The sequence below is a fragment of the Nomascus leucogenys genome, chromosome 21 (genome assembly GCF_006542625.1).
Source record: "Nomascus leucogenys isolate Asia chromosome 21, Asia_NLE_v1, whole genome shotgun sequence".
Classification (NCBI taxonomy): Eukaryota; Metazoa; Chordata; class Mammalia; order Primates; family Hylobatidae; genus Nomascus; species Nomascus leucogenys.
The window spans coordinates 31105436-31116656 of NC_044401.1; the positions used below are offsets into that span (position 1 = coordinate 31105436).

At 35.7% G+C, this 11221-nt stretch overlaps 1 protein-coding gene and 1 pseudogene across 1 annotated transcript in view; both read left to right on the forward strand.

Moving 5' to 3' along the window:
• VGLL3 (vestigial like family member 3) overlaps window positions 1-6296 on the forward strand; it is a 47568-nt gene extending 41272 nt beyond the window's left edge. The window contains exon 4 of the mRNA XM_003255139.4: window positions 62-6296. Within this exon, the coding sequence (XP_003255187.1) occupies window positions 62-105 (44 nt within the window). The 3' untranslated portion in view covers window positions 106-6296. The remainder of the gene's footprint in view (window positions 1-61) is intronic.
• Window positions 6297-8091: 1795 nt separating this feature from the next.
• On the forward strand, window positions 8092-9433 carry LOC101177371 (annotated as a pseudogene).
• The last annotated feature ends 1788 nt before the right edge of the window (window positions 9434-11221 follow it).

Consider the following 11221-nt stretch of genomic DNA (forward strand, 5'->3'; position numbering starts at 1 on the left):
CTAATTTTTGGTACCATAGGTATTAATGTTCTTTATTTTTCCCCATTGTCATTTGTTCCAGGTCTACAGCATCAAGACAAGAGTAAGGAATCACCATGGTACTGAAACACACAATCTTAGTGAGTTAAGTTGCAGCATAAATCCAAGGGCCCACTGGGAAAAGATACTGTCGGGATTTTCCATTCAGCAATAGGACACGAAAGGCATGGAAGGAGAAGACAAAGTGTCATGCAGTTGACTGGTTTTCGGCCTTTCTTGAGAAAGCAAAGTGGGTCCTAGACATTGAAGAAAAGCATTTTTGTTTGTTTATTTCCTCATCTGAGCCTTTGCCAACTGTGCAACTCTCTCCTTTTGTTATCTTGCTTTTATCAATATATAGCTAAGTTTTTGTTTCATTTTGATGTTTTTTTTAGCCAACCACCTTGTCAGGAAAGGATGAACCACACATTAAAATGTTCATTCTTTCAGGAATACAAGTTTGTAGCTCTATGTGCATCTATTTTTGTAGAAATACAAAAAGTTTGGGTTAGCATTGATGGGCTATTTTTGAGGGATGCATTTTTTTTAATATTGTAAAAATTGTTGAGTTCTGTTTAAAGAACTTGCTCTCAGAGAAGCACTGGCAAAAATGTTTAAAATGCTTATCTCTAAGATGTCTATTATATGCTCTGTCTGTGCTTTCTAGGTTACCTCAAATGTTTTGTTTTTTTTCCTTTTTACAAAAGTAGCTGTATCGTAGTCAAACCAATGCAGTATTGTTTTTACATTGAATCTCAGTAAAGATTTAATTCCATGCTAGCTCAATTAGTTTTGAATTATATGTATAGCTTGAAAAGTTTTTTTTAATGACTGTACTAAAAAAATGATATTTTATTGCTTTGATTTCTCCCAAAGAATAACTTGGAGGTTGACTAATAAGAAAGTTGGCGTAAACTTTCAATCAGATGAAGAGTTTGCCTAGAGGAGACTAATTCTCTTTCTAGCCCCTCCAAATTAGACAAATGGAACCAGGGGTTATACACAACTACAAGGAAAAAAATGCATTTAACCATGCTACCTATGAGTGCCAGTGACTTATTTCACTTATTTCTAATTATTCATTCATGGCAATTTAAAAAGTCGTATTTTAAGTGAGATTTCTTTTTCCTGAAGAGCATCTGAAGGAACAATATCTGGGAAGGTACTAGAGAAGTTACAAAGCCTGAGCTCTTTCCTATAATGCCACCTATCACTGTAAGCTGAAACAAACAAACAAACAAACAAACAACAGTTCTATATATAATAGTTTCAACACAGAACTTAACAAGTCTCTTTTTTTGTTCATTTAAATCTGGCTTTACTTCATTTAATTCCTTTTTAGAAAGAAATTTTGGGCAAAATAAAGTGTATATTAGGTTTTAAATTTATGCCACAATTTAAAAATAAAACCAGAGGTTATATACAATTTAAATTGGGCTAAAAATTAAAAATTTGAGGATTTAACTTGATATAGCTCTCAGGATCTAAATAAAGTTGAAATTATCATTAAGACACTGCTAGGAGAAGATTAAGATTATGAAAGTAGCAGTTATTGATACTGTTAGGACTTCAAAGGCAAAGTTCATTTCTTCCATCAACTGCTTCCAGAGACATCATGTAAAAAAGTTAGTGTATTGGAGAAGTTTTTTAGCTTCATAAAGCGGTTTTTTCAAATTTCTCCCATTTTTCTCTCCATCCACATAAAATAGTATGTTCAGTGAAATGCCACTTTCTATCTTTAATTGTTCGTATCATATATGCGAACTTTTTAGACATGAACATGACATGTTCAACTAGGCAGAGTTCTCATAGATAATTTTCAAATATTTTCCTTGGCTGTAATTTATGTATTCATTTATATCCTGTCCATCTTTTGAGTTTCAGATCTATATACTCTCTTGTACTCTCATCACTCCGCACTTTGCTGTTTCTCACCTAGACTCTCTTTTACACAATATGCACAGTTTTACCAATGTGGGGTCCAAATTTAAGATACGTTCCACTCACTAATAACATGAACTTATATTTGCTGGGAGTAGCCAGGTTAAATTTTCTATACTTTGGTCCATAATTTGATTTGATATGATTGTTTCATTTATAATTTGCCCAAATACATGGAGCACAAAATTTAGTGAATTTATAAATCTGGATTTGCCTTGTGTCCTTCTGAGTTTTCAAAGGCAAGTATTCAACAGTTCCCATGTGATGACTCACAGGGTTATTTGCCTCATCCTTCAGAATACATTAACTTCCTTTGTAATTTATTTGAAAGTAGTGTTATACTCAACCTCATTAAGATCATTCAGTTGGATTTTCCCAATGAAGAGGAAAAGGAAAGTAGTTACTCCTAGCTCCATTTCTTATTTTCCACCAAATTTAATTGAAGGGCATTAATTAGATGTCTTCACCCTGAATTTAGATTTTGCTCTGTGTCTCTCCTGGTAACTGTCAGATAAAAAAATTTATTGGCTCTGAGGACCCGAGAAATGTTGGGAGCCTGGTTTCTGCTGTACACAGGGAAGATTTGCAAGTGAGCTCTCTCTTTGAAAACAGGACCCAGGCTGGGCACAGTGGCTCATGCCTGTAATCCTAGTATTATAGGAGGCAGAGGCTTGGGAGGATTGCTTGAGCCCAGGAGTTCAAGATCGGCCTAGGCAACATAGGGAGACCCTATCCTTACAAAAAATTTCTGAAAAATTACCTGGGCATTATGGTGCACACCTGTTGTCCCGGCTACTCTGGAGGCTGAGTCAGGAGGATCGTTTGAGCCTGGGAGTTTGAGTTTGCAGCTTGCAGTGAGCTGTGATTACACCACCGTACTCCAGCTTGGGCAACAGAGCAAGATCCTGTCTCAAAAAGAAAAAGGAAAAAGAAAACAGGACCTAGGTGTTTGGGGTACACTGCCACCCAGGGAGTGGATCAAAAATATACATGGAAAGAGAAGGAGCATGCCTCTATAATTGTCTTCTAGGACCCTATTGCTGTTAGAAGTCCTAAAAGAGGATGGGTTGTAATTTAGCATAATATTCCTCATTTATTCCAAGTTTAAAATCCTGTCATTCTCTGGCTCTTTTTTTTCACATCAAAATGATGCTGTTGGACTTAGAGGATTCTGAACTGTTTTATTGAGGGCTACTATCTGCCTCCACAATTTTATTAAAACCACTCCACCTTTAGACAAAGGTGACTTTTGTCTGATTTTACAAATCAGATTTTATTCAAGCTTTCTAAATATCTGTGAACTAGACCCTAGAAAATTGTCTCATTTATTTTAAATAGAATCTATGCTTCCACCAATAAACCATCGGGAGCTAAGAAACAACATAATGTAGACAAATCAGGAACCTAACAGATTATTTTGTCTCTCATTATTAATTTGAAAGAGCCTCTAAACTTTTGAGAAACCAATGTGTCTTCTTAAGAAAGTTAAGCACCCTCTCTTAACTTTCCCCTCTATTTGCTCTCCTTTCTCTTTCTTCTTAAGAGTATTTATCTTATTTTGTTAAGCAAAAATGGCCAAGATTGCTCTAAAATTTGCAAAATGAGGAGTGGATTGCAAATAATTGGGGATTTATTTCTTTAACTTTTTAAGACTTTTTGAAAAACCCAAATTCTAAGCACTGACATGAAAGTTGCCTTTGAGAAGCTTGTTATTCATTATACAAAAAGTATTTGCCCATTCCTATTCTGAGATTTGCAGAATATGTCACCCTGTCTAGCTTTTGAGTTTGCTATCTTGTTTAATGTCGTATTTATAATTTAAAGTGGAAATCAGAAACTGTTTCAAGAACCTGTATTCTATCCCTTACTGAGTGTCCCTTCTTTAAATAGTGTTTGCTGAATTAAGCCGATGGGGGCAGTGGCATTAAGTGGTGGAAAAAGGAAAGTATATATGTTAGAGTTTTGACTGAGGGATAAATAGAAAGCAGAATGAATTAATGGAAAAGAACTTGGCTGTTAGGCCATTCTCTAAATTCTAGTTTAGCCACAAGTTTATGTGTGGTTTGGGGCTTCATTTATTTATCTCATGAGTAAAATGGGATAATAGACAGGCTCTGGAAGTTGGAAATCACATACATACAGACACACACACATACACACACACACACACACATGATCAATCATCTGGCTCATATTAGATGTTCAATAAATAACAGCTACTACAGATGCCTATCAAGTTGAGTAAGTAGTTCATTAAATTGAGCTCCCAAAGGTCTCTTCTCTTCACATCCATATCCGTTTCTGCAGCAATCAAATAGATACATGATTGTTTTTCTGTAAGAAATTACTGCAAAGAGAATCTTTTTCTCCTACTAACTGTTCCTTCTACCTGGAATAGGAGATAAATGTACGTTTCTTAATTAGCTGACTTTTTAGCGTGTCATTTCTGAAGGAAAAATAAATTAACCTTATAGTGGCATGTAGGTCCAATTCAGTTTTCCTACATGTTCCAAAATTTTATTTAAATTACTGTGTCCAAAATTGTGAGGACAGCGTCATTCATTCACCATAGTTTATATTTTTAGTTATATAGCGAACTTCCTTGGCACCTAGGATAAGAACATTTCTTTTGAAGTTATCCAATTTTTTTTTATTTTTACTTGACTTGAAGGAAAGTTGCAAAATATGGTGGAAAAATCTTCCGCATTAAAAGGGGGAAAAAAACACAACCATTTACGATCTCAGTCAGCAGATTTACTCTACTGAAGGGAAAAGAGAAACAACCTTATTGGAAGCAGATGTTGACACTGTGTCAGTTACTGAAGATGGAAGGAGTTCACTTGAGCCATTGCAGTTACAAAGGGGTATTGATGCCAGTTCGAATTCCTGATTGATCACCTTTGCAGCCAAAGGAAAGACAGCAGAAACTGTATGGGATCAGAAATGAAATCAACCTGCCAGTTTAATGGAGAGGCTCCTAGAAACTCATTTTTTTTCTTTCCTGTAAGATAAAAGACATCTTTTAGAATAAGAAAGACTTGTTTGAGAGAGAAATTACAGTTTATTCTCTGAAAATATTTAAAGAGCAAAGTGCCCTTTAAATCTATTATTAAAGCATTAAAACTATTACTAAAATCATTATAGAAAAACTAGGCAAAAATTTTAGCCTTACTTTCAACATCCATTCAAAAACGGATGTTGAAAACAAATATATAACCTATAAAAAAGTGAATGGCTCTGGCAATTGGGGGCATGGGTGGCGCCTATAAGGAAACCTCAGTCTCAGTAACTTCAAAATGTTACTTTCCGTGGTAACTTGGTCATGGAGATTGGTCACAGCACAGACATTTAGAATTTTTTAGCAGGTTTTTTTTCTTTTGAATCTTGTAGTGCTCTCTGGGAATTGCACCATGTACACTTTTACAGCCTATAGAAATTGTCGTTATTGTTAAAGTATCTCAATTTTTCTATTTCTTTTGTTGTCTATTGTGCTTTTTTGTTTAAAAATACTTTTGTAGTTTTAAAGTATTGATCAAAGTAGTATTCTCTTGAAGTTGTAGTCAGTTTAATTTGATCCAATAAGTTTTTCTGAATCTCCTTTTTAAGTTCCAAGAAATTCTATTATAAATAAGTGTACTTTTACCAATTCCATTGTATAAGCAAACAGACACCTTTTAGAAAAGGGTGAGTAATCACCAATTTGTTTTTTTTTTTTAAACAAAAAAACAATTTCTAGACTACTAAATTTGACATAAGAATAATTCTTTTAAAATGCAAGATACTTTAATTCGTTTTTTTGGTATATGCATAAGATGTGAACTTTCCTATTGATATCTCTTTATATTAATAGAGATGTACATTTCTTTCTATGCTGTGGCTAGAGTAAAAGTTAATGATTATTTACACAATTGATTTAATTTCTTAGGATATGTACAATATTGAATATTATATCTGATTTAAAAATACTATTCCATACATTTTTTTCAGGAGATAAAACATAGGGAAAGGTTTTCATGTGAATTCTTTGTATCACTTTAAAGTACATATATTTAAAGGGAAGATATGGATACAATTTGTTTTTATTATATAAATCTAGGTAAGGTGAAATGCTTTCGTGAACAAAAATACAGTGTAGTGAATTTTATATTTGTCACTTGATTAGGTAAACTGAAAACTAACAATAGAAATATTATTTTACTGCATTGAAATACCGTGAAATTTCAGACTTGTTAGTTCCACAAGCAGTTGTGCTACCTTAATTTTGTGTTTCCAGAAATAAAAATTAACCTTAGTTATGCTGTCATTCTTGATTAATAAAAAAAGTATAATCCATAAAACTTCTGGCTTTATAAGATAATTATAAAATTATATATTTTTTCTGTTTTTGTGGGGTTGGGAAAACATTTTCTTGTTTCTATTCACTCTTCAAATGCAGGTCTCATAATATGTGTCAATGATATAAGATGATGGAAGACTTTGTAATAAAAACATATGTCATTATCTTCAATTTGTTCAATAAATAATTTAATGTGAATTGAATGTTTGTATTTTAACATAGCATTTGGATTTGGTCTGCATTTCTTGAGAATTTAAAGCTCTTTTTGTTTCCTCCTTATTCAATTAAGCATCTTATAAATATTTTGGAAATTACAACATCTTAGGTGTTATTAATTAAGAAGTTAATTTCTAGAGCCAAGAAGTCTATATGTTACAGCAAGGATAGATTATAAAACACATGTTTATAATGGAAAAGTAAATGAAATGGGGTATATTAATTACATAACAGCAAGAGTCTTGAGAATTTTATAATAGAATGCTTCCAAGGATATTGGTTGACCAAGGTGTATTTTATTGTTTTTACATTTGTTGACAGGGATTCTGCCATAAGTAGTATGAAAAAACAAACAAAAACTTTTCTACGATTGATTAACACTGAAAAGAGAATTCGAAGACTTTGTATTCTGAAGAAAGCTAGAGTTTCTCTACGTGGGCCCTCAATTTTCTTTTCTTTTTTTTTTTTCTTTTTTTTTTTTTTTTTTTTGAGACGGAGTCTTGCTCTTTCACCCAGGCTGGAGTGCAGTGGCGCAATCTCGGCTCACTGCAAGCTCCGCCTCCCGGGTTCACACCATTCTCCTGCCTCAGCCTCTCCGAGTAGCTGGGACTACAGGTGCCCGCCACCACACCCAGCTAATTTTTTTGTATTTTTAGTAGAGACGGGGTTTCACCGTGGTCTTGATCTCCTGACCTCATGATCCGCCCGCCTCGGCCTCCCAGAGTGCTGGGATTACAAGCGTGAGCCACTGCGCCCAGCCCGTGGGCCCTCAATTTTCTTATTACACGTATCTTTAATGTGAAAGTACTAAAGTCTGAAAATCAGCATTTAAATAATAGACTTTCCAGCATTACAGATGAAATAATTTGGCACAGGCTTTTTGACTGTCCACCATATATGTGGTGTCAAAATGAGCTTTTTAGAACTGCTGTAAAATATTACTACATTACTACAATGATAATGGCTTAAAACAACAAAAATGTATTATCTTACAGCTCTGTCCGTCAGACATTCAGCAAAGATCTTAGTCTTGGTGGGCTACAGAATGTAGGAGGCATTTCCTGGATGCTTCCAAGAAAGAATCTTGCTGTTCCCTGCTTCTAGAGTCCTTTGCTTAGCTTCCTTCCATCTTCAAATCCAGCAACCTGGTCCAGACCTTCTCACATGGCATCACTGACTTTCTCTTCTTCCTCTCCCTTACATATTTAAGGACTCATGTGATTACAATAGCTGCATCTGTGTAATTCAGAATAATCTCTTCATCTCAAGGTTTTTGTTTGTTCTGTTTTGTTTTGTTTTGTTTTGATGGACTCTTGCTGTGTCGTCAGGCTGGAGTGCAGTGGCGCGACCTCGGCTCACTCCAACCTTCGCCTCCCGGGTTCAAAGGATTCTCCTGCCTCAGCCTCCCGAGTCTACAGATACATGCTACCACACAGAGCTAATATTTTGTATTTTAGTAGAGACGGGATTTCACCATGTTGGCCAGGATGGTCTCCATTTCCTGACCTCGCGATCCGCCCGCCTTGGCCTCCCAAAGTGCTGGGATTACAGGCATGAGCCACCGCGCCCGGTTCAAGGTTCTTAATTACATCTTTAAAGTCCCTTTTTCCATATACAATAACATTCAATGGTTCTGGGGATTAGGACTTGGAGCCATTATTCTACCTACAACCATTAGTATTGGACTTCCGTCATTTTCTGTCACTCTTGTGATCAAGAAGGACTATTTCACTGGGAGTAGCAAGTCATAATGTTTGCGTTGGCATTTGTGTGGGGGTTTATCTTCATGCATTAAATAATTGCATGTAAAGAAAATTCCTGTCACTATTTCAAATGTTTCATGTAGTTATTATAGTGCTTCAGAATCCAAAGGGTTATGTGTTACTTATGTAAGATGAGCAGTCTGGGGGGTGGAGAGCAGGTCATCCAGTGCAGATTCTTCCTAGCTGAAGTGTGTTTTCTCTGGGGACAACCAAGTACGATTTAATTGTTTTGCTTCCTTTTTTGGGAACTTAGACCCATCTTGTGATGTCCTAAGTCTCCAAGCATCTTATTTGACCTGCTTATACACATTTGACTAAATAGCTAAATATGACCACATTGACGTGGTAAAGCTTTAACACTTTTGTCCAGATTGAATCACTCCATCTGCTATCAGTTAAGCAGTGGAAAACTGTTATGGAAAAGCAAACATGTTTTGATAGATTTAATGTGTAAAGAGGGTATCCATCCTCTGGAATGCTGCTGATCAATAAATGAGCTGCAGGACTTTCTTCGAAACAACACTCAAGCACCACTGTTTTACTTTCCATACCAAGTTTGGCTGTGACTGAATGAAGAACACCAGCATTGATCTTTGCTTTGCACTTGTACAAGAGACTATTTGCAGAGAGCCAAATATAGCAACAGAGGACTTAATATCTTGCCAAAAAATACAAAATCTGTTCCCCTTTAAGCATGACACTCTATGCTTTCTTGTGGATCTTGCTAAAAGGAAAATATAGCTTTAAACTCCCCTATTCCTTCTGTTGAAAGCTTACGAATCTTTTTCAAATGAGCTGTGTATGGTTTTGTGGTGTTTTATGTTTCCAAAAGAAAATGGCTACATGAAAAATCTGTCCCGTGTTATCATTTTTCTTAACAAAAGATACTTCTGGTTATGGCTGTATTAATTAATTTGATTGTGATAATGATTACACAATGTTTACCTATATCAAATCATCATATCGTATACCTTAAATACATACAACTTTAGTTTGTCAATTATAACTCAGTAAGTCTGGGAAAATGTCTTTAAGTCAAAGATTAGAGTCAACAGAAATAAAGAAAAATCATACTTCGATAGCTTCAGGACTAATTAAGGATCAATGGGTGACATGGTATCATGCTATGTGCCATTTTGTATTAAACAAATTACACCAACAATAAAAAAAATTGGCTTCGATCAACGAGGTTCTTTCTTTGTCTTAGAACACGGGTGCTTTGTTCTGAGTGTTGTCTGATGGATAGGCAGATTAGTTTAGATTTCTCTATAATGTGGTTAATGACAATAACTCTTCTGCTCAGTTTATGATGCATATAAAGAATTTTGAAAATAGTCTTGCAAACTTCACCATGAAGTTGCTGCAGTGACAGCTTTACCAGACATCTCCGTGTGGGATTTTAAAACAAACACAAGGCTGTTTGGAAATACTTGGTATATGTAAATATGCAAAATATGCTGAACAGCGCTAACAGCTGTAGGGTGTACTCCCTCATCCTTAAGCAGAATATTTTGGTGGCAGTGTGGTTATTTTTTCCATCTTTGCTTTTAAGTCCCCCCCCTTTTCTCCACCCACTCACCCATCTACAATCCGCTCCAAAAGCACAAATTTAACACCCTTCCCCCTACTTCCACACTGCTTCCAAGAGAATCATTTTAGTAGATTCCCACTGGAAAAGGTGGGTGGTGGCTTGATGGAATGTTTCTGAGTTACACGATGTTGTAAAGCCTGAGCTTCGGGGAACTTGCTTGGACTTGATCTGACATCAAGCTCACACACAGCCCAGACACTCTGCAGGCCAGATTCCAATAAGGCTGATCATTGCAAGAAGAGGAAAAGTCCTGTTGTGAGTGGCCTTCCAGCCATGATGATTCCAAAGATGGCAAAATAATCATTTTAAGTGTGTGCTATCAGGTTCTGTAACATCAAGGCACTCATCCTTTTATGAAAATAAGCATATGCCCTATTTTCATATGCCTTTCCTCAGAGCCCCAAAATGGAGGGAGAACACAAGAAAAGTTAAAATTCAAAGTTTCTTCTTATGGTATCTTGAGGAATTGAAGGTTTGAAGGAAAAAAAGTACCAAATATGAAGACAGAAGGCCCACATCCTGGACCATTTCCACTGGTGATATGTTGATATCATTTAATCTTATATTTCTGTTTATCTGTCCAAGGAAGATCAAGTGAAATAAGAAATCTAAACTGATTTGGGAAAAATAAAGTGCTATACAAATACAAATAAATAGGAACTAATATTTAATGAAAGTCCTTGATCTATCATGAGTATTACATGAATTCATCCCAAGTGATTTTCACAAATAGCGATATTCAGATAGCATCATTTGGGAAGCTGTTAGTGATATAAAAATGGGGGTTGAGTTTCAGCAATGCTACTTAGAAGCTGTATATTTTGGATAATTTTCTTCACCTCTTTAAGTCACAGTGTGGTCATCTGTATGTAAAATGAAGATTTTTTTTTTTTTTTTTTTTTTTTGTGAGCTGGAGTCTAGCTCTGTCACCCAGGCTAGAGTGCAGTGGCTTGATCTCAGCTCACGGCAACCTCTGCCTCCTGAATTCAAGGGATTCTCCTGCCTCAGCCTCCCAAGTAGCTGGGATTATAGGCACCTGCCACCATGCCCAGCTAATTTTTGTATTTTTAGTAGATACTGGGTTTCACTGGACAGACTGGTCTCGAACTCCTGACCTCGTGATCTGCCCACCTCAGCCTCCCAAAGTGCTGGGACTACAAGCGTGAGCCACTGTGCCTGGCCATAAAATGAAGATATTAAAGGAAACTACTTCACAGAGTTGTTACAGGAATTAAGTATTTAATTTACTTATCACTATGTAAATACTGTTGTTTCTCTTTAATTAATCTAACTTTTCAGTAATTGAGGAAATCATCAGTTAAGTTCATTCCAAAGGGCATTGATATAATTTGGCTC